Source organism: Mobula hypostoma, chromosome 2 (genome assembly GCF_963921235.1).
Source record: "Mobula hypostoma chromosome 2, sMobHyp1.1, whole genome shotgun sequence".
Taxonomy (NCBI): Eukaryota; Metazoa; Chordata; class Chondrichthyes; order Myliobatiformes; family Myliobatidae; genus Mobula; species Mobula hypostoma.
Genome location: NC_086098.1, coordinates 222,073,518 through 222,097,926, shown reverse-complemented (window position 1 = coordinate 222,097,926; position 24,409 = coordinate 222,073,518). Strand labels below are relative to the sequence as shown.

The window sequence follows — 24,409 nt, the reverse complement described above, 5'->3', positions numbered from 1 at the left end:
GTTGGAGGTTTTCTTCAGAGTGTGCTGCAACGTAATTGATCCTGAGAAAGGTTTTGAGGAGCAGCTGGAAGGACAGATGCACTAACAGCAGCATACTGGAGGAGGCCAACATGAACAGCATCTTCACCATGATAAAGCAACACCAACTGTGATGAGTAGGCCATGTCATCAGAATGCCTAACTCTCATCTCCCAAACAGGTATTTACTCCCAGTTGAAGGAAGGTCAGCAAGCCCCTGGTGGGCAAAGAAAACGCTTCAAAGATAAAATCAAAATCAGCCTGAAGAATTTCAACATGACACCTAAAAGCTGGGAAGACATTACACTCAATAGATACACCTGGAGGAAATCTGTTCAAGAGGGAGCTGAGCTATGTGAGAGTGACCTCTGCTGTGCTGCAGAGAACAAGCAGAAGCTGAATGACAGTTAAATGTTAGAACACAAAAGCCCCCCCAGCTCCCCCCTCCCACGTAGAAGCAGCAGCAAAACAACAATCTCCCCTCCCCCACCAGCAAAAAAAGCATCTTCACCCTTCACCGAGCACTCAAACGTGCAGCAAAGCATCAATAAAGACACAGACCTGCAGTACCCCAAAGACTACTTGTTCACCCGGTAATTCAACATATTACAGGATCTCTCTCTCCCCCTAATAAGGGAAAAAGAGGTGTCGCCGTTTCACATCTAGAGGGGAGACATAGCAAAACAACTCGCCGATTTATGGTGTTAAAAGTCTGTTGCACCGCTTTTTCTGAGCTCTGTGCCCAAAGAACTCGACTCTCCGGGCACAGAGCCAGCAGCCAGCTCGCTTCTGTCGATCCTCCGTGTACTCTCACGACATATCAGGTGGCGGCACCAACCTCAAAGCTGCCCATCCTCAAATAGTGTGGTTTCTCAGTGGTTATATTTCTGATTCAGTTTCGAGAACATAATACGTCTTGATATGGCAACTGCTCACTTGTGACTGCACAAAACTGCAGAGAGTTGTGGCCATCATGAAAACCCATCTCTCCTCCATGGAATCTGTTCACACTCTTCATTGCCTTGTTAAAGCAGCCAGCATAATTAAAGACCCTACCATCCTCGCCCATCAGGCAGAAGATAAAAACCTGCGAAAACACATACCATCAGGTTCAAGGAGAGCTTCTGTTGTGCTGTTATAAGACTACTGAATGGTCCCTAAGTATGATAAAATGGAGTCTTGACTCAGAGTCTACCTCATCATGGTCTTGAACCTTATTGTCTGCACTTTCTCTGTAACTGTAACACTTTATTCTGGACTCTGTTATGGTTTTACCTTCTGCTACATTAATGCACTGTTATAATAAGTTGATCTGAATGAGTGATAAGCAAAGCAAGTTCTTCAGTGCACACATGACAATAATAAACCAATTTGCAAATTTTGGTCTCTCTTCCTGTTGTGTCAACCACCTTAGAATATTTAATTCTCAGCTTTGGTCATCTCACAGCTATCCTTCTGTAATAAGGATTGGGCTGCATCCACTTAGTGTATGACTGTGCTGTTAATTCATCCACCTCATTGCAGATGCAGCAAGCATTCAGTTAGAGTGCTTCTCAATCTGGCCTGTTAATATACACCCAGTGCCACTTTATTAGGCACACCTGCTCTGTAATGCAAGTATCAAATCGGCTAATCATGCGACAGCAACTCAGTGCAGAAAGGCATTCAGACATGATCAGGAGGCTCAGTTGTTGTTCAGATCAAAATTCAGAATGGGGAAAAATGTGATCTAAGTGCCTTTGACTATGGAATGATTGTTGGTGCCAGATGGGGTAATTACAGTATCTCAAAAACCGTTGAATTCCTTGGATTTTTATGTTCAACGGTGTCTAGAGTTTACATAGAATGGTGCAAAAGAACAAAAAAAAAATCCAGAGAATGGCAGTTACTGTGGGTGAAAAAGCCTTGATAATGAGTGAGGTTGGAGGAAAATGGTCAGACTGGTTCAAGCTAATTCAAATAACCATGAGTTACAACAGTGGTGTGCAGAAGAGCATCTCTGAATGCACAACATGTTGAATCTTGAATGGGCTACCGCAGCAGAAGACCACACCAGATTCCGCTCCTGTACCTAATAAAGTGGCAACTGTGTGTATTCCTGCTTGCCTTTCTTCTAAGTTATTCTTTTTGCTACATTTCTAACTGACATTTCCAGCTTGGTCTTCCTTCCCTCCTGAACAGCTCTGCTGGTTCCCTTCTTTAGAAATGTCCCAATTACTCCAAAACTATTGTAGCTCCCAAACTCAGCACACCTTTCTCCAAAAGATGCTAACAAACCCATAAGTAATTGGTGATCAGTTAAAGGAACATACTGCAGTGCCTCTTCCTGCAGTTCGAAGTTCAATTCATGAGTGAATTCCCCACTTTGTTGTGATTGTATCTCACAGGAAATTCAATAGAGCATTGACATTGACATTGACATTGACATGCACTTGACAGGGTTTGTGTGCGTCCTATGTGCATATTCTGTGAATGGAACTACACTGTGAAGTTTTATGGAAGCATACTAACTAAGTCTCAGGATGTGCACCAGAGTAATAAAAGTACTGGTAATTGATTTTGTTGCTACAGTTCAGTCCTATCACATATAAAAATGAGTGTAATTTTTCTTTGAATTTATGATTCTGCATCTTAAACTGGGCAGCATTCCCTCAATGCTGCACTGAAGTGTTAGCCTACACTACATGTTAAAGCCTCTACTCCTCTGCCATCAGATTTCTGAACCCCATATTTATATATATGTAAATACTTATACTTTTTTCTCACCTCTTATTGGTGGTATGCCTGTGTATTTTTCCCTCAATCTCGGGCCCTCTACCAGAGGCCTGGGAGCTTGAGGGTTTGGCTTGCTGTTCCTAGTAATGCGCTATTCTGGACTGAGATCTCAAATGTTGTTCCCGGGATTTGTTGGAGCTACTCTCCCAGTCCAGGTGTCACAGCTCCAAGTGCTCCCATCACTGCCGGGATTACTCTGGCTTTAACCTTCCACCTCCTTTCTATCTGCTCTTTCAAGCCCTGGTATTTCTCCAGCTTCTCGTATTCTTTCTTTCTGATGTTACTGTTATTTGGAATTGCCACATCAATTACTATTGCTTTCTTCTGTCCTTGTCCGGTACTACTATGTCTGGTTGGTTGGCCATTACCTGCTTACCAGTCTGTATCTGGAAGTCCAACAGGATCTTAGCTCTGTCATTCTCCACTACCTTCTCGTGTGTTTCCCATTTGGTCCAATCCATACTCAGCGCAGATGCTCCTATACACAGTTCCTGCAACTTAGTTGTGCTGTTCAGTGTATGTTGTCCCTGCCTGCATCTTGCACCCTGTAGCTATGGACTGGATGGCTTCAGCAGATTCCTTGCACAATCTGCACCTTGGGTCTTGTCCGGTGTGATAGACCCCTGCTTCTAATGCTCTTGTGCTCAGCACCTGTTCTTGTGCAGCCATGAGCAGCACCTCTGTGCTGTCCCTCAGCCCTGCCATTTCCAGCTATTGGTAGGACTTTCTCATGTCAACCACCTCTGATATCTGGTGATGGTTAATTCCATGCAGTGGCTTGTCCTGCCATGGCCTTCAGTCCTTTAGTTCTACTTCACCCACTTCCATTTCCATGTCCCCTGCCTGCTGTCTGAGGTATTCTCCTAGCAAATCATCCTTAGGGGCCATCTTCCTAACATACTCAGGATGCTTCGCATTTCTTCCAGGACTGTGGCCTTGACACTTCCAAGTCCCTGTCCACCTTTGTTCCAGCAGGTGTACAGTTGCTCAACGTTGGATTTTGGATGGAATCCTTTATGTATTATTAGTAATATCTGGGTTTTGATGTCAGCGGCTTCCAGTTTGTTCCTTGGGCAGTATACTATTGTGGAGTGGGTATCTGATGACTGGTACGGTGAATATGTTGATGGCTCTGATCTTGTTCCTCCCATTCAGCTGGCTTTTTAGGACCTGCCTCACTCTTTGGAGGTGCTTGGATTTTGTGGGGCATTGAGACGTATGCTTTCTGGTAGCTGATCCAGGCTGTGCTTAGATTGGTTTGCCTGGTCTTGGAGTCTTGCATGACTGCTTTTTCCACCAGTGCTTGGTGCTTGGAGCCACTGGCTTCATTACCAATACCCCTCTGAGCAGGGCTCAGGAATTTACACACGTGTTCCTTCAGCTTGGTGGTTATGATGCCTGACAGGAGCTTCCATATTGTTGAGCGGCAGGTTACAGGCTGGTAGTTTGATGGTGTTGCTCCTTTGAGAGGATTCTTCATTATGAGCACTGTCCTTCCTCGAGTTATCCAGTCAGGGTGGGAGACTGCTTCAGCAGCTGGTTCATTTGAGCTGCCAGTCGTGGATGTAATGCTGTTGGTTTCTTCAGCCAGTATCCATGGATCATATCAGGCCCTGGTGATGTCCAGTTCTTCATACTTGCTACCCGTTGCTGAACATCTACTGTTGTGATGGTGACTGGTTCTTCCTCTGGGAGATCGCAGGGGCTTGCTTGCAGGTCTTTCAGCCATTGGGCACTGCTGTTATGTGATGCTTCTTTCTCCCGTAAACTCTTCCAGTACTCCTCCTTTGCTGTTTTAGTTGGTTTGGGCACTGTTGTTGCTTTGGAACTGTGCGAATACTTTTCCTGGTTCTTTGGAGAAGAGGGCATTTTTTTCACTTGGCTTTTGCGTCCTTAATGTACCTCTATACTCTGGTAGCCAGAGCTGTTAACTGTTGCTTGGCAGTTTCCAGGGCTTCGGCTGTGGACGTACCTTTACAGGAAGGATACTGGCATGGATAGCGGAATGGCTGACAGGCAGGAGGCTGCGAGTAGGAATAAAACGGGCTTTTTCTGGTTGGCTGCCAGTAACAAGTGGTGTTCCTCAGGGGTCAGTATTGGGACCGTTACTTTTCACATTGTTTATCAATGATTTAGATAATGGAATTGATGACTTTGTGGCAAAGTTTACAGATGATATGAAAATAGGTGGCGGGGTGGGTAGTGCTGAGGAAGCAATGTGATTGCAGCGGGACTTAAACAAATTGGAAGAATGGACAAAAAAGTGTCAGATAGAACACAGTGTTGTGAAATGTACGATAATGCATTTTGGTAAAAGGAACAAAAGCGCAGACTATTATCTAAATGGAGAGAAGGTTCAAACATCAGAGGTGCATAGGAGGCCTCGTGCAAGTCTCCCAAAGGTTAATTTACAGGTTTAAAGGTTCCACACAGTAGGTTTATTCAGAAAGTCAGAAGGCATGGGATCCAGGGAAGTTTGGCCAGGTGGATTCAGAATTGGCTTGCCTGCAGGAAGCAAAGGGTCGTGGTTGAGAGGAGTACATTTGGATGGGAGGGTTGTGACTAGTGTCCCACAAGGATCTGTTCTGGGACCTGTACTTTTCGTGATTTTTATTAACGACCTGGAAGTGGGGGTAGAAGGGTGGGTTGGCAAGTTTGCAGATGACACAAAGGTTGGTGGTGTTGTGGTTAGTGTAGAGGATTGTCAAGGATTGCAGAGAGACATTGACAGGATGCAGAAGTGGGCTGAGAAGTGGCAGATGGAGTTCAACCCAGAGAAGTGTGAGGTGGTACACTTTGGAAGGACAAACTCCAAGGCAGAGTGCAAAGTAAATGGCAGGGCACTTGGTAGTGTGGAGGAGCGGAGGGATCTGGGGGTACATGTCCACAGATCCCTGAAAGTTGCCTCACAGGTAGATAGGGTAGTTAAGAAAGCTTATGGGGTGTGAGCCTTCATAAGTCGAGGGATAGAGTTTAAGAGTCGTAGGGTAATGATGCAGCTCTATAAAACTCTGGTTAGCCGCACTTGGAGTACTGTGTCCATTTCTGGTCTCCTCACTATAGAAAGGATGTGGAAGCATTGGGAAGGGTACAGCGGAGATTTACCATGATGCTGCCTGGTTTAGAGAGTATGCATTATGGTCAGAGATTAAGGGAGCTAGGGCTTTACTCTTTGGAGAGAAGGAGGATGAGAGGAGATATGATAGAGGTATACAAGATATTAAGAGTGGACAGCCATTGCCTCTTCCCCAGGGCACCACTGCTCAATACAAGAGGACATGGCTTTAAGATAAGGGGTGGGAATTTCAAGGGGGATATTAGAGGAAGTTTTTTTACTCAGAGAGTGGTTGGTGCGTGGAATGCACTGCCTGAGTCAGTGGTGGAGGCAGATACACTAGTGAAATTTAAGAGACTACTAGAGAGGTATACAGAGGAATTTAAGGTGGGGGGTTATATGGGAGGCAGGGTTTAAGGGTCGGCACAACATTGTGGGCCAAAGGGCCTGTACTGTGCTGTACTATTCTATGTTCTATTGAGTCTGTGGTAAAGAAGCCAAATGCAATGTTGGCATTTATTTCAAGGAGAATAGAATATAAAAGCAAGGAGATAAGATAAGCTTTATAAGATACTAGTCAGGCTGCATTTGGAGTATTGTCAACAGTTTTGGGTCCCATATCTCAGAAAGGATGTGTTGTCATTGGAGACAGTCCAGAGAAGGTTCACGAGGATAGTTTCAGGAATGAAAGGGTTAACATTTGAGGAGCATTTGTCAGCTTTGGGCCTGTACTTACTGGAATGTAGAAGAATGTGGGGGGATCTCATTGAAAGCTACCGAATGTTGAAAGGACTAGATAAGGTGGATGTGGAAAAGATGTTTCCTATGGTAGGAGTATCCAGAACTAGAGGCCACAGCCTCAAAATTGAGGGGTGACCCTTTAGAACAGAGGTAAGGAGGAATATTTTTAGCCAGCGAGTAGTAAATCTGTGGAATGCTTTGCCACAGACTGCATTGGAGGCCAAGTCTGTGCGTGTATTCAAGGCAGAAATTGATGTTTCTTGATTGGTCAGGGCTTCAAAGGATATGGTGAGAAGGCAGGTGTATGGGGGTTGAGTGGGATCCAGGATCATCCATGATGGAATGGTGGAGAAGACTCGATGGGCTGAATGGCCTAATTCTGCTCCTATGTCTTAAGGTCTTACAGTCTTTGTACTTCCTTAGTAGCTAAGATGAGTCTTTGGTCTTCCCACCTTTTTGCAGCTGAGGTAGTCTGCTGACCTCCGACCTTGTGGTTTTCATGTTGGCTTTCAATCATCACCTGGCGGGGGGAATATAACAGTACTCCTCACTGTATTTAATTTTGTAGTTCAGCATTTCTAGGACTGCTGCTGCCAATGAATATATCAGGTTATTGGTCTCGGTTATATGATAGAGGTTGCAATTGTGAGTAGTGCTTCTAGCTTGCAGTCCGATGGAGTTTTGTCACTAAGTCTGGGGAACCTAGTTTGTTGATTGATAGTCACCAGTTTAGTTATGATCAGCAGTCAGTGTCGGTATGTCGCGGGATGAGGATTGAACTTGCATTTCCTGTGGACAAGGTGATGCTATTACCTTTGTGCCATCTGTGAGTTGTGGAGGTGGAATTTGAACTCACCGTCCCCGATCGGCTCGGTTCTGCGGTGACGTTGCTGAGGTGCATCGTGATTGTATGTCTTCCAATTCAAGATGTGTTAGAAAGTTGACAGTGTTCGATTGCTGGGTCTGTCTGTCTGTTCAGGTACCACATCCGATGCAGACCTTGGTGACCATGGTTTGATTGCTGGGTAACCAGTTGTTTTCCCCTGAATGTGCATGAGTCCCCACATGTGCTTGCTGTATCCTCTGTCATGTGGGTTGCTATTAAAGTAGCATTCCATTAATTCCACGTTGTCCAGACTCATCCATTTGTGGCTTGTCCGGTAACCAATTTCGTGCCAGATGCTCCCGGTTGCCCAACCACTGGTGTGGACTTCATTAATCCGGGTGCCGTCCAAGCTGGCATGACTCTTTTTGTTCTCGTTACTCTCAGCTGGAGGATGTTGTGGGCAGATGTAGAGCAAGTATGAGGGGTCCAGCTCATACCCCCGCCGGGCTGCCGCTACCGGCACCTGAACCGCGGACCTCCGCGCCATGGAGCCCGAATGGTTCCTGGTGTTGGCCTCTGAAGCTTGGAGGGGCGGGTCGTTGCGTGGTGTGTAGCGGAGAAGGCGCATGGTATGATAGATACTATATATACTTTGCTTATTGTCATTTATAGTATCTTTATGCATTGCACTGTAATGCTGCCACAAGCAACAAATTTCATGACATATACCAGTGATATTGAACCTGATCCTGATCTTAAAATTATAATTAATTTGCTTCCATCTTGTATCACATCCCCTCAAAAAAAATCTGTTTTGTACTAAAAGGGCAGAGATTGGTTCAGTTAGACAATTGTTAATCCTTGGAAGATCTTGCATTTGGTCGTTGTTTATCTGACTATGGTGATGGATTGCTGGGCAGGAAATGGGGATCGCTGAGTGGTAAGTACAATGACAGCTGAAACCTCATTTACAAATAGAGTGGTGTTGAAATGTTCTATGGCCCATTCCTGCATCTTTCCATTGTAGTCTTATGATCATATGCAGCGCATCACAGTTAATGAAGCAATATATTCTTGGTACACTCAGTAGCTGCTTTATTATATACCTCCTGTACCTAATAAAGTGGCCACTGAGTGTACCTTCGTGGTCTTCTGCTGCTGTAGCCCATCCACTTCAAGGTTCGACATGCTGCACATTCAGAGATGCTCTTCTGCACACCACTGCTATAACGCATGGTTATTTCGATTACATAAGAGTCTTTTACATGTTCTTATTTGTTATGTTTTGTAACTTCAAAACATTAAACTAATTTAAAGAAAGTCACATGAGTTCAAAAGCATAGGTGCATACTTTCTGTTTACTTTAAGCCAGGCACACATGTACCTTGTGGTAGCATGACAACATATGCAAATAATGTATTTTTACATATAACCTGTAATGAATTATTTAAAAAGATGAGAATGCTTAATTGAATAATATATACAAGATTACTCGAATATTATTGAAATATTAAATACACAACACTATTGTGTCAGTCTCTACCATCACCCTGGCAGAGTTCCAGATAGCCATCGCTCTCTGTAAAAAGGTTTTTCTGACATTTCCCCTAAACTTTTCTCCACTCACCTTAAATGGATGTCTCCTGGTATTAGCCATTGCTATCCTTGGAAAAAGGCGCTGGCTGTCCACTCTTATAATCTTATACTGTACATTCAACTCTAGCAAGTCACTTCTCACCCTTCATTGTTACAAAGACAAACGCCCTGGCTCTCATACCCTTTCCTCATAAGACATGCTCTCTAATCCAGGGCAAATATCCTGATAAATCTCCTCTACACTATCTCTAAAGTTTCCATATCTTTCCTATAATATGACCAGAACTGAACCCAGTACTCTAAGTGTGGTCTAACCGGAGTGTTATAAACCTGCAACATTACTTCATGATGGTTTCTGTTAAATGGGTCTAAATAAAATTCCCCCAGTAATCCACTTCACACCACAGTCTAATCAGCAAGGAGAGCTCAAATGATGTGGAAAATCCCCTCACGCTCTGGTGTGCAGGTCCACCTGTTCCGATTATAAAGCATGAATGAATGAATCTCTGTTCCAATTACTTTAAAGTCGTGCCACACCATTTCTGCCTTCCCTGACAAGTGGAGCTTTGGTTAAGGACCATAAGAATCTAAGACATAGGAGCAGAATTAAGCTATTCAGCCCATCAAGTCTGCTCTACCATTCATCATGGCTGAATTATTATTCTGTATCAGCCACATTCTCCAACACTCACTTCTGCCTCTCAAACCTCTTGAATTTCTGCCATGTTATTGATGTTGTCCATAGCGAAGACCTCTAGCCTTCACTTTACTATATACAGCATATATGAGGGGTGATTGATAAGCTCGTGGCCTGAGGTAGAAGGAGTCAACTTTAGAAAACCTAGCACATTTTTTGTTCCTACATTTACACACTTAGTCCAGCGGTCATGGAACATACGGATCCCTTCTTTGTAGAAGTCGGCGACTTGGACCTCCAGCAAGTTGTCCACAGCAGGGGTGATTGATGAGTTTGTGGCCTAAGGCAGAAGGAGATGAGTTATACAGCTCTTGTTACATGCACTTTGAGTGATTATGCAGGAAGTTTGAAGCTAATAACTCATCTCCTTCTACCTTAGGCCACAAACTTATAAATCACCCCTGCTGTGGACCACTTTCTGGAGGTCCAAGACACCGACTTCTACAAAGAAGGGATCCGTATGCTCAACGAGTGCTGGACTAAGTGTGTAAATGTAGGAGGGACTACTGTATGTTGAAAAATAAATGTGCTAGGTTTTCTAAAATTGACTCCTTCTACCTTGGGCCACAAACTTATCAATCACCCCTCATATTTCCATAACCTCTACTCAGCTGATGTGGCAGTGGACTACAGGTGCCCTGCATGTGCCTTGTCAGATCACAGAACTTTTTTCTAATTGCTTGACAATGGGGACGATTCTCACCATTTCTTGCCAAGCGCTTCAGGTGATGAGTTGAGGACCTGCCTTCCTCCTCAGCATACTTCCTCAAGGCAAGTATCTCATTTACCAAGACGTGGATGTCCCTTAACATGATTGTGGAAGCATCCTCCCTTTGCCTTTCAGTCTCTTCGTCTTCTTTAGCAGAGAGTGTCTCTTGGTCTTTTAACCTCTTGGTCTTCTTTAGCTGTTAGTTGTCTGCTTTCCGTGATTGGTTGTCATTAAGAGTACAATGTTAACCTTTAAAGTGTTGGAGGGACGTGACACTGAATGAGATTCTACAGCGTATCATCTTATCCTATTCTGCATTTGCTTTTTGTGTGTGAAAGCCGATCAATACTGGATACAGGCTAATTTTATTTCGAGGGGGAACCTGCAAAAATGCGTAAGATCCTATTTTTGGTGATATAAGTCTAATGAAATAGATGATGGAAGCATTAAACACACATTAAATTATCTCCAGTTCAAGTGCTCCTTAGTTGTTGGCAAAGGCATTTCCCATGTACCTTTGGTCACTCAGTTATAGAAAGGACGTGGTTCAACAGGAACGAGTGCAGAGAAGATTTAGAAGAATGTTGTCAGGTTTAGAAGGCCTGTGTTATATAGTAAGAGGTTGGTCAAGCCAGGTCTCTATTCCTTGGAACAAAGGAGAATGAAGGGCAGATTACAGCAGTGTTACAAATTATGAGAGGCATACAAGGTGGATGGTTACAGTCTTTTATCCAGGGTAGGAGAAAAATTCAAAAGGGAGCTTCTTCATGTAGAGGGTGGTGAAATTATGGAACAAATTGCCAGAGGAAGTTGTTGAGGCAGGTACGGTAGTATTATTTAAGAAGTACTTGGAGGGGAGAGTCTTCGATGTTGGCTGAACACAGGAAATTAGGCACCATGGACTGGTTGTGTCAAAGGGCATGCATCCATGCTGTGTTGCTCTGTGATTCTAAGCAAGAAAAGGAGGTTTAGTATCAATAATTGATTGATTCAAGTTTTGATTTCCATGAGGCCTAAAAAATTCTGCTCTTCAAAAGCCTTTGTTAACCCATACAGAATCAAAATCAGATTCATTATCACTAGCTTTTATGACATGAAATGCCATAAAAGTAGTACAGTAGAATGACTTAAAATTATTATACATTATAAAAGAAATAAACACTGCAAAAAAAAATAGACAAGTGGTGTTCATGAGTTCATGAATCGTTCAGTCATCTGATGGTGTAGGGGAAGAAACTGTTTCTGAATCTGTGGAATGGAATAATAATTAGGACCCTTTAATTAGATTACCATAAGAGTGATAAACAATTATAAGTGACGACAACACTTAATTGAAAATCACTTTGGTCCCCAATGTCTATTATTAAGAAGAACACAGGGATGTTTGGCTGGCTGCCAAAGGATTTTGATGTGTCTTCTGAATTGCACATCAGCAAATACATTTCTTTATACCAAGCATGACCAAGGAATCAGAATCAGCTTTATTATCACTGTCTTGTGTAATGTGAAGTTTGTTGTTTTGTGGCAGCAGAACAGTGAAAAGAAATAAAGTCACTACAGATTCCAAAATAAATAAATAGTGCAGAATAAAGGAATAGCGAGGTAGTGTTCATGGGTTCGTGAATGATTTGGAAATCTGATGACATTGAGTGTGGGTCTTCAGGCTCCTATACCTCCTTTCTGATGGGAATAAGTAGAAGAGGATATGTGGTGGATGGTGCGAACCCCTAAAGGATGCTGCCTTTTTGAGACACTACCTCTTGAAGATGTCCTTGATGGTGGAGGGCAATGTGCCCACGATGGAGCTGGTAGAGTCTACAACCTTCTGCAGCTCTTGAGATTCTGTGTGTTGGAGCCTTCATGCCAGCCTGCGATGCGACCACTCAGGATGCTCTCCACTGTACCTCTATAGAAGACTGCAAGTCTTGGGTGGCTTTCTAAACCTGCTTAATCTTCTAATGAAGTACAGCAGCTGGCATGCTTTCTTTGTGATTACATTAATATATTGGGCCCAGGACAGGTCCTTGGAGATGTTGACACCCAGAAACTTAAAGCTGCTCACCCTTTCCGCTGCTGTCCCCTCAATGAGGACTCATGCATGCACAATCCACAGTCAGTTCCTTGGTCTTGCTGACATTAAGTACAAGGCTGATTTAGGTTGATTTTGTGACACCACTCAACCAACTGATCCATCTTAATTGCGTATGCCTCCTCGTCACCTTTGGAGATTTTGCCGACAGCGGTGGTGTCGTCGGTGAATTTATGAGTGGTGATTGAGCTATGCCTAGCCACACAGTTGTAAGTGTAGGGAGAATCGAGCAGTGGGCTAAGCACATATGCCTGTGTTGATTGTTGATGTGTTGATGAGGAGGAGAGGTTATCAGCAATCTGTACTAATACTGATCTCCCAATGATGGGTGCCACAGTAGCGTAGAGGTTAGCGCAATGTTATTACAGCTCGGGGCAGGGCACTGGAGTTCAAAGTTCAATTCCGGCATTCTTTGTAGGAAAGTTTGTTCTTCCTGTAAGCACGTGACCTTCCTCTGGGTGTTTCCTCTCAGTCCAAGGATGTGCTAAATAGAGGTTTAATTGGTCATTGCTCTGTGACTAGGCTACGGTTAAATAGGGTTGCAGAGTGGTGCAGCTCATTGGGCTAGAAGGGACTATTCTGCATTTCAAGTTGGCCGTGGTCCTTAATGATGGATGTTGCCTTCTTGAGACAATGCCTCTTGGAGATGCCCTCGATGGGGGGGGGGGGGGGGCGGGGGGGACAGTCGTGCCTGTGATGGAGGTGGCTGAGTCTCCAGCCCTCTGCAGCCTCTTTCGATCCTGTGCATTGGAGCCTCCGTACCAAACGGATGCAGCCAGTCAGAGTGCTCTCCCCAGTAAACCCACAGAAATTTGCCAGATTCACCCAACTGGCTGGCATCAGTTTAATGATCAATTACTGATGACTCTTGATAAGCCCGGAAACAGAAATTCTACTAATCTCCGATATTAGTGTGGCCAGCCTTATTATCTTTTACCATCTAGCAAAATGCAGCTTAATTCAAAGTAGGACTGCCTGAGGGACTCTAGCTCGGGGGTTTTTCTCTCAGGGTTTACTCCTGAAGGCTTTCCCATGAATGAGTGTAGCACAAGGCAGTGGAGGCTTGAGATCAGCTTTCCTTCTCCTAGGTGAGCTGCCAACCGTGGCTGATGAGCCCCATCTGCCCAAACACAGGAGAGTGCAACAAACTCAGCCAGAGAAAGTGAAAATGAAGAGTCTTTCAGTTTCCCTGGTGACCTTGACCAACACAAGGTGGTAAAACTTTCCTATGCATAGACAGTAGAGTTAGAATTTGAATATAATCTCAGTGAAACAATTTGGCTTGGCAGATAAATGCACGCTCATTTTGCACAACCTCTTAAACTTAAGAGATTCTGCAGATACTGGAAAACCAGAACAACACACACAAAATGCTGGAGGAACTCAGCAAGTCAGGTAGCATCAAAGGAGAGGAATAAATAGTTGAGGTTTATTCAGCAAAACATCAGCTGTTTACTCTCCATAGATGCTGCCTGACCTGCTGAGTTCCGCCAGCCTTTTGTGGTGTTGCAATCTCTTAAACTGCTTTGTTTTTATTTTAAATCAGAATGTTAAACTAGTTTGATAGAACAGATAACCTGGTAACAAATACAGTACTTGGTCTTTAGGAGATATTAGGGATTTATATACAATGCAGGGTGATCTCAATCTCCTTTTAAACTGTCAAGATATTATTCAAAAATAGATAATATCCTCAAAATTAAAATATCCTTCTATTTATAAAGCACTCACGCAAGTTTATGATGTACCAAGACCCTTTATAACTATCAACTGATATGGGAAACGTAATAGGCAATCTTTGCACAGCATCTTCATCATATACAAGAAGATGTCAGTGACAGCATTAACATTTATTGGCCATCTGTAATTGACCTTGAAATGCTACAGTCATCCTGAATGTGGAGGTGAAGATTCTTCTACAGTGGTGTTTGTTGAGGAATTCTAGAACTGAATATGAGGAAGTAGATCAGTAATCATAAAGAAGCAGCAATATACATTTAGTGGCCACTTCATTTGATACACCTTTTCATCTGTTTGTTAATGCAAATATCTAATCAGCCAATCATGTGGCAGCAACTCAGTGCATAAAAGCATGCAGACATGGTCAAGAGGTTCAGTTGTTGTTCAGATCAAACATCAGAATGGGAGAAAATGTGTTCTAATTTACTTTGATCGTTGAATGATTGTTGGTGCCAACTGGGGTGGTTTGAATATCTCAGAAACTGCTGATCGCCTGGGCTATACATGCATAGCAGTCTCTAGAGTTACAGAAAATGGTGCAAGAATCAAAACATCCAGTGAGCGGCAGTTTTATGGGCTAAAACATCTTGTTAATGAGAGGGGGCAGAAGAGGGTGGCTGGACCAGTTCAAGTTGACAGGAAAGCGACAGTAACTTGAATAACTATGGGTTACAACAGGGGTATGCAGAAAAGCATCTCTGAATCTACAACATGACGAATCTTTAAGTGAATGGGCTACAGCTGCAGATCACAAACATATAGAAATACACTCAGTGGTCACTTCATTAGATCAGAATAAGACCTAGGGTTTGCTGCATTCAGGTACGGACTGTTTCTTTCTATGGGCAGGTATGACCCATAGTTGATCTGAGGTTCTAGGCTGAGGGTACCTGACCTCCAACAAACACAGAATCTTGTTTTGTGCAATGGATGACCAAATTCATCCCCTATGATGCCCATCACTTCAGCTCACCAGAGGATGAACACAAACACAAACACCAGAAAGAGTTTTAGCTCCCTCCTCAGTGAAAAAGCGAACATTTTGGGATTTAAACTTAACACAGTGCTGTAATTGGAGTTGTTTGGACAGAATAAACCCCGCATTAGAGATTTTGCAGATCCTGGAAACCTTGAGCAACACATCCAAAATGCTGGAGGAACGAATGTTGACTGTCCATTTCTCTCCATAGATGCCAAGTTCCTCCAGCATTTTGTGTGTGTGTGTTGCACAACCTAACATTTGCTGTACTCAGCAGAATTATATCTAACTGCCTACTGCCTCTCAATCTCTTGGCAAGTCCTGTCCCATAAGCAAAACCCAAGGGAATTCCACTTAACACACTCCACATCCCCTATTTTCTCCCCATCCCTTTCTTCCTCTGTCCCACCTTTACCTTTTCCATGATGCTGCAGCCATTCGAATAAATGGGACAGCATTCACTGATTACTATCCAAGGCATTCAAATCACTTGCGGCTTGCCAAAAGGATAAAAGAGAGACCTAGTTCATATTTTTATGCCAACTTCTATACCATCCTTTGATTGAAGGTGTTCCATTACCATACCTTGGAACCTAATTTTCCTGATCTCCAAAGTGTCGAGCCATCAACCTAGGTGTGTGTATTCAAATAGTTTTCGTTTCTATTGTTCACATGCGTCCTCACCATCAATGAGCACATTCACAAGGAGAACTGCCACATGAAAGCAATATCCATCTGGAAGGACCTCCATCGTCCAGGCCATACTCTCTTCTCACTGCTGCCTTCAGGATGGGGGTACATGAGCCTGACGTCTCACACCACCGACTGTAGGAGTAGTTATTCCCTACAGCAATCAGGCTCCTGAACCAGCATCGATAACTGCACGCACCTCTGCTGAATTGACTCCACCACCTACAGACCTATTTTCAAGGACTCTACAACTGACGTTTGCAATATTATTTATTTACTATTTTATTATTTGCATGATTTGTGTTATTTTACACATTGGGTGTCAGTCTTAGTTTATTATTGCTTTTCATAAATTCTATTGTGAATGCCTGCAAGAAAATGTATCGCCAGGGCATACTGTATGTGTATTTTGAAAATAAATTTACTTTAACATTTTTGATTTTGATTTAAGCCATAACTATTGGCAGAGTGTTTGAATTTTGGAAGGGTTGTGACTGCACTGACTGCATGCCAAACCTGGGATCTTCAGCTTTCATGCACTGACTGCTGCTGAGTTATATCGTGTGGTGGCGCAGCGGTTAGTGAATACTATTGTAAGATCAAGGTTCGATTCCCTCTGCGGTCCATAAGGATGTTGAACGTTCTCCTCATGACTGTGTGGGTTTCCTCTGGATGGTCTGGTTTCCTCCCACATTCCAAAAACATTTGGTTAGCGTTAGTCACAAACAAGAGAAAATCTGCAGATGCTGGAAATCCAAGCCACACACACAAAATGCTGGAGGAACTCGGCAGGCCAGACAGTATCAATGTAAAAGAGTAAACAAGGGTCCTGATGAAGAGTCTTGGCCTGAAACATCGACTGTTTACTCTTCCATAGCCCGCTGAGTTCCTTCAGCATCTTGTGTGTGTTGCTCGCTTAGGGTTAGTGATTTGTAAGCATATGTTGGCACTGGAAGCATGGTGTTGACACAAACAACACATTTCGACAAATAAAGCCAATCTTTAACCTTTATCTCCTTATAAAGTTTTCCATACATGGATTGCCAGTTGCCTGTTGGCTGAATAAAGCAGTTGGATTACATATGTTTTGAATAATTGGCCACGCTTCACCATGATAGGTTTACTATATTGTATCAAAGTCACAAAGACCTTAAAGCCTTCTTTCGCTTCTCTGTTTTGCTTTTCTCAACGTGTGGGAGAATAGCTTAAAGTTAGCATTTCATTTTGAAGAAAACAACTAAAATGCCATTTCTTTGTGCAGTCTCATAATATGTTAAACAGAATATGCAGCTGAGCGAGTAGAAAAAGAATTGTTACTTACACAGGAGCAGCACAAGATTACAATGAAGAAAGTCTCCATGATTCCTCCAACACCTACGACCCATGTGAGACGCAAGAACAATATCACTCCGAAAATATTCTGCAGACAGGGAAAGTAGACTCCCATGATCGTACCCATTCGAGTAGCCTGAAGGAGAGAAAAGACAGAGGTTAAACAAAATTCAAGCTGTCTCAGACCTACAAATATCCTAATTTGCAAAAAAAAAAGAAGCCTGCAATTAATGCCCAGCTTAATTACTAGATTGTTTCCCAGGAGAGGAATTACACTTAAATAATTTCCTGCCCATGCTCATTCACCTCAGCTTGCTCCCACTATCTGTGGCTTGGCTGCAAACATCTACTCTTTATAAATGTGTTCTATTGGGATGCTTTGGTAGGTCAAACTTTTATTTAAGATCTGAAACCCATTGCACTGATTGTACTACAGGCATTACAGCAAAATGTGTCCAGCCCGAATGGATATCAGAGTCAAAAATCAGGTTTATTATCACTGATATATTTTGTGAAATACAGTACAATGCAACAGCCTTAGGCACATGCTGTTTATCTCTATCGCTAGGGTGGAAAAGAACTTTGCACAGTACTGCATGTTGTTTTGTGGCAGTTCCTCCAGCATAGACATAAAATATTACACCAAGTTACAAAAATATCAGAATCAGGTTTAATATCATTGGCATATGTCATGAAATTCATTGTCTTTGTGGCAGCTGTACAATGCGATACATAATAATAGGGAAAAGATGAATTACAGTAAATATATATACACATACACACACAGAGTCAAACTTTCTGTTACTGTGAATAGCTAAGTGAGTAAAAGATGACCTGATTGCCAAAAGGCATAAAGTTAGAGATGACATATTTCTTTAATATTTTAAGCAAGACTACTTTTTTTATTTCCATCTTCTACAGTTTCAAAATAACAAAAAAGGAAAAGGGCCCGAAGCAAAAGTTTGGGCACCCTGCATGGTCAGTACTTAGTAACACCCCCTTTGGCAAGTATCACAGCTTGTAAATGCTTTTTGTGCCAGCTAAGAGTCTTTCAATTCTTGTTTGGGGGATTTTCAGCCATTCTTCCTTGCAAAAAGCTTCTCGTTCTGTGAGATTCTTGGGCCGTCTTGCATGCACTGCTCTTTTGAGGTCTATCCACATATTTTCAATAATGTTTAGGTCAGGGGACTGTGAGGGCCATGGCAAAACCTTCAGCTTGCGCCTCTAGAGGTAGTCCATTGTGGATTTTGAGGTGTGTTTAGGATCACTATCCTGTTGTAGAAGCCATCCTCTTCGGCTTTTTTACAGATGGTGGGATGTTTGCTTCCAGAATTTGCTGGAATTTAATTGAATTCATTCTTCCCTCTACCAGTAAATGTTCCCCGTGCCATTGGCTGCAACACAAGCCCAAAGCATGATCGATCCATCCCCATGGTGAGGTGTTCTTTTCATGAAATTCTGTACCCTTTTCTCTCCAAACATACTTTTTGCTCATTGCGGCCAAAAAGTTCTATTTAACTTCATCAGTCCACAGGACTTGTTTCCAAAATACATCAGGCTTGTTTAGAGGTTCCTTTGCAAACTTCTGATGCTGAATTTTGTGGTGAGGACACAGGAAAGGTTTTCTTCTGATGACTCTTCCATGAAGGTTATATTTGTGCAGGTGTCACTGCATAGTAGAACAGTGCACCACCACTCCAGAGTCTGCTAAATCTTCCTGAAGGTCTTTTGCAGTCAAATGGGGGGTTTGATTTGCCGTTCTAGCAATCCTACGAGCAGTTCTCTCGGTAAGTTTTCTTGGTCTTCCAGACCTCAGTTTGACCTCTACCATTCCCATAAATTACATTACGAACTGAGGAAACAGCTACCTGAAAACGCTTTGCTATCTTCTTATCGCCTTCTCCTGCTTTGTGGGCATCATTTATTTTAATTTTCAGAGTGCTAGGCAGCTGCTTAAAAGAGCCCATGGCTGCTGATTGTTGGAACAAGGTTTGAGGAGTCAGGGTATTTATAAAGCTTTGAAATTTGCATCACCTGGCCTTTCCTAACGATGACTGTGAACAAGCCATAACCCTAACAAGCTAATTAAAGTCTGAGAACTTGGTAAAAGTTATCTGAGAGCTCAAATCTCTTGGATTGCCCAAACTTTTGCATGGTGCTCCTTTCCTTTTTTTCACTCTAAAATTGTACAAAACAAAAATAATACTCTAATCTTGCTTAAAATGTTGACTGGGGCGCCCAAACTTTTGCATACCACTGTATATATATATATATATATATGTGTGTGTGTGTATATAAAATAACTAAATTAAATACGTAGTGCAAAAATAGAAATAAAAAAGCAGTGAGGTAGTGTTCATGGGTTCAATGTCCACTCAGAAATCTAATGGCAGAGGGGAAGAAGCTGTTCCTGAATCATTGAGTGTGTCCCTTCAGGCTTCTGTACCCTTTGGGAGATGGTAGCGATGAGAACAAGGCATGTCCTGGGTGAATGGTATCCTTAATGATGGATGTCGCCTTTTGAGACATCGCTCCTTGAAGATGCCCTTGATACTACGGAGGCTGGTGCCCATAATGGAGCTGACTAAGTTTACAACTCTCTGCAGCTTATTTCAATCTTGTGCACCAGCTCCCCCATACCAGATGGTGATGCAGCCAGTTAGAATGCTCTACATGGTATATCTGTAGAAATTTGCAACTGTCTTTGCTGACAAAACAAATATCTCCTCAAATTCTGAATAAAACATAGCTAATGTTGTGTCTTCTTAGTAGCTGCATCAATATGTTGGGTCCAGGTTAGATCCTCAGAGATCTTGACATCCAGGAACTTGAAATTGCTCACTCTTTCCACTTCTGATCCCTCTTTGTGGACTGGTTTGTGTTCCCTTGTCTTACCCTTTCTGAAGCCCACAATCAGTTCTTTGGGTCGTACTGACATTGAGTGCAAGGTTATTGCAGCAACACCACTCAACTAGCTGATGTATCTTGCTCCTGTACACCCTCTCATCACCATCTGAAATTCTGCCAACAATAGTTGTGTCATCAGCAAACTTATAGATGGCATTTGAGCCATGCCTAGCCACACAGTCATGGGTGTAGAGAGAGAGTGGAGCAGTGGGCTAAGCACACATCCCTGAAGTGAACCAGCGTTGATTGTCAGTGAGGTGGAGATGTTATATAATATATATAAATACTGCAAAAGACAATATTATGATATAGTTTTCAAGAACCATTCAGGAATCTGAGGCTGGAAGTGAAAAAGCTCTTCTTAAAACATTGAGTGTGGGTCTTCAGGCTCAACTGTCTTCTCCCTGAAGTTAGAAGGGAGAAATGGCATGTGCCAGATGGTGAGTGTCCTTAGTGGTGGATGCAGCCTTCACGAGGCACTGCTTCCCAAGGGTGTCCTCGATGGCAGAGAGGGTTGTGCCCAAGACGCAAATGACTGATTCTACAACCTCTTACAATCTTGTGCATTGGAGCTTTCATATCAGGTAGTGATGCAACTAGTCAAAATGCTCTCCACACACATCTGTGGAAGTTTTCAAGACTTATCATATCTCCTCAAACTCCTAATGAAGTATAGCTGCTGATGTGCCTTTTTTTGTGATGTTGACACCCCTCACTCAGTGAGGATATTCGAGATAGCATGCAGATTATGGTGGCTGCTTGAACTGGCTGCACTCCTGAGTTTGAATAGGACAGAGGGTCCTGTAGCTCATTTCAATCTATACAGGTACTTCCTTCAGAGCAGGGTAAGCACTGTGCAAACTGTGACGAGTTTTCTAGATCTGCAGCAGGTTAGTCATTGACTGGTGCAGATCGTCAGAGCAATCTTGAGCAATTATGATGAGCTTATTAAACTTACCACCAAAAGAAATTGAAGGGCTTTATCCCTTATGCTGGGAGTCAGCCAATCAGACAAAGCAGGGCAAAATGTAAACTGGTGAACACGCCCTCTTCTCATTGTTACCATCAGGGGTGGGGTGGGAGATGTAGAGGAGCCTGAAGACACACACTCAACTTTTTCAGGAACAGTTTCTTCCTCTATGAACGGACAATGAACCAACCCATGAACACTACCTCACTATCTTTGCTCTCTTTTTACAATACTTATTTAATTTAAGTATATATACAGTATCTATCTAGCTAGCTAGCTGTATAGTTCTTATAGTAATTTATAGCTTTTTAAATGTATTGCTCAGTACTGTTGCCACAGAACGGTATTGACCAGTATTGATCTCTGACCGGGTGCACGACATCCTGGTACAAGAGGGAAAGCAACCAGAAGTCGTGATACATGTTGGTACCAACGACATAGGCAGGAAGAGGGATGAGGTCCTGAAGTGTGAGTTTCGGGAACTAGGCAGAAGGCTGAAGAACAGGACCTCAAGGGTGGCGTTCTCAGGATTGCTGCCAGTGCTACGTGGCAGTGATGGTAAGAATTGGAGGAGATGGCAGTTGAATGCGTGGCTTGGATACATACATGGAATTATGATGTAGTGGCCATTACAGAGACTTGGCTGGCACCAGGGCAGGAATGGATTCTCAGTATTCCTGGATTTCAGTGCTTTAAAAGGGATGGAGGGGGGAAGGGGAGGAGGGGTGGCATTACTGGTCAGGGATACTATTACAGCTACAAAAAGGGTAGGTAATGTAGCAGGATCCTCTTTTGAGTCAGTATGGGTGGAAGTCAGGAACAGGAAGAGAGCAGTTACTCTATTGGGAGTATTCTATAGGCCAGGGGTCCCCAACCTTTTTTGCAATGCGGACTGGTTTATTATTGACAATATTTTTGCAGACTGGCCGACAGGGGGTGGGGGGGGTGGGGTTGCCAACGGACAAGAGTAGCAGTCAAATACGTTGTGTTTACCCCGAGAAGGACTACAATGATCATGAAGCCTTGTGCGGGCACCAGTGTGCATGTGTGTACGTGCCGATTTTTTTCTACAAATCGTTCTTGGTGATTCTATTCGGGGGGGGGATGCTGTTAATCACGACTGGACTATAGGTGATAAGCGGCTAATGCACGCAATTTAATTTCTAAAAGGGTTTATCTAACGAATTTAATATTAAATACACAGCGCATATTTTCCTCGCATGAATATAGCGATGAGTCAATTATCAGGGGAGGACAGGGGAGCTTGAAGTAGGTGTTGAACGAGCTTCCAGTAGAAGTGGTAGAGGCAGATTCGATATTATCATTTAAAGAAAAATTGGATAGGTATATGGACAGGAAAGGAATGGAGGGTTACGGGCTGAGTGCAGGTCGGTGGGACTAGGTGAGAGTAGCGTTCGGCATGGTCTAGAAGGGCAGAGATGGCCTGTTTCCGTGCTGTAATGTTATATGGTTATATAAGTCACTTATAAATCAATAGTATCATAACATTTTAAGTGATGTTTGGATATTAAACACACAGCACATATTTTCACTGTACGAACATATAAAATCATTGCAACACACCAATATCGCTGAATCAGTGGGAGCCCTGGGCTGAATACTTGTTCCCTGCAACAAGACGGTGCCATCGAGGGGTGATGGGAGAAAGCGATACTCGAAGGGGGTTCCTTGTGTCCAGTCTATTCCGCAATTTAGTTTTCGTTGCATTCATTGCAGAGATATGTTGGAAATGGAAGCAAAGTTTTCAGTGCTTTCGTGGCTATCTCAGGATATTTAGCCTTGACTTTGATCCAGAATGCCGGCACAGATGTTATGTCAAACATACTTTTCAGCCGGCCGTCATTTGCAAACTCGAGGAGTTGATCTTCTTCCCAAGCTGACATGGATGACGCACGGGTAATAACCTCGCGTGCTTTCAAGCTCAACGGTGCGTGACAGGGATTGAGGAAAAGTGCAGCTGACTCATATCGCCAAATCATATCGTATCCTCGCAGCCCAGTAGCACATGCTTTGCGCCCCAGTACCAGTCCGCGGCCCGGTGGTTGGGGACCGCAGCTATAGGCCCCCCGGTAGCAGCAGAGATACCAAGGAGCAGATTAGGAGGCAGATTTTGGAAGGGTGCAAAAATAACAGGGTTGTTATCATGGGTGACTTTAACTCCCTAATATTGATTGGCACCTGATTAGTTCCAATGGTTCAGATGGGGCAGAGTTTGTTAAGTGTGTCCAGGACGGATTCCTGTCACAGTATATTGACAGGCCGACCAGGGGGAATGCCATGCTAGATCTAGTACTAGGTAATGAACCGGGTCATGTCACAGATCTCTCAGTGGGTGAGCATCTGGGGGACAGTGACCACCGCTCCCTGGCCTTTAGCATTATCATGGAAAAGGATAGAATCAGAGAGGACAGGAAAATTTTTAATTGGGGAAGGGCAAATTATGAGGCTATAAGGCTAGAACTTGCAGGTGTGAATTGGGATGATGTTTTTGCAGGGAAATGTACTATGGACATGTGGTCGATGTTTAGGGATCTCTTGCAGGATGTTAGAGATAAATTTGTCCTGGTGAGGAAAATAAAGAATGGTAGGGTGAAGGAACCATGGGTGACAAGTGAGGTGGAAAATCTAGTCAGGTGGAAGAAGGCAGCATACATGAGGTTTAGGAAGCAAGGATCAGATGGGTCTATTGAGCAATATAGGGAAGCAAGAAAGGAGCTTAAGAAGGGGCTGAGGAGAGCAAGAAGGGGGCATGAGAAGGCCTTGGCGAATAGGGTAAAGGAAAACCCCAAAGCATTCTTCAATTATGTGAAGAACAAAAGGATGACAGGAGTGAAGGTAGGACCGATTAGAGATAAAGGTGGGACAATGTGCCTGGAGGCTGTGGAAGTGAGCGAGGTCCTCAATGAATACTTCTCTTCGGTATTCACCAATGAGAGGGAACTCTATGACGGTGAGGACAATATGAGTGAGGTTGATGTTCTGGAGCATGTTGATATTATGGGAGAGGAGGTGTTGGAGTTGTTAAAATACATTAGAATGGATAAGTCCCCGGGGCTTGACGGAATATTCCCCAGGCAGCTCCATGAGGCAAGGGAAGATTTTGCTGAGCCTCTAGCTAGGAACTTTGTGTCCTCGTTGTCCACGGGAATGGTACCGGAGAATTGGAGGGAGGCGAATGTTGTGCCCTTGTTCAAAAAAGGTAGTAGAGATAGTTCAGGTAATTATAGACCAGTGAGCCTTACGTCTGTGGTGGGAACGCTGTTG

General features: G+C 43.4%; 1 protein-coding gene across 5 annotated transcripts in view; it reads right to left on the bottom strand.

The window, feature by feature from the left end:
* The window catches only part of LOC134342867 (solute carrier family 12 member 5-like), a 1,196,244-nt gene that overhangs the window by 213,115 nt on the left and 958,720 nt on the right, over positions 1-24,409 (bottom strand). For all 5 annotated transcript variants that reach the window (XM_063041525.1, XM_063041526.1, XM_063041527.1 and 2 more), the window contains exon 4: positions 17,237-17,383. In XM_063041525.1, the coding sequence (XP_062897595.1) occupies positions 17,237-17,383 (147 nt within the window). The remainder of the gene's footprint in view (positions 1-17,236; positions 17,384-24,409) is intronic.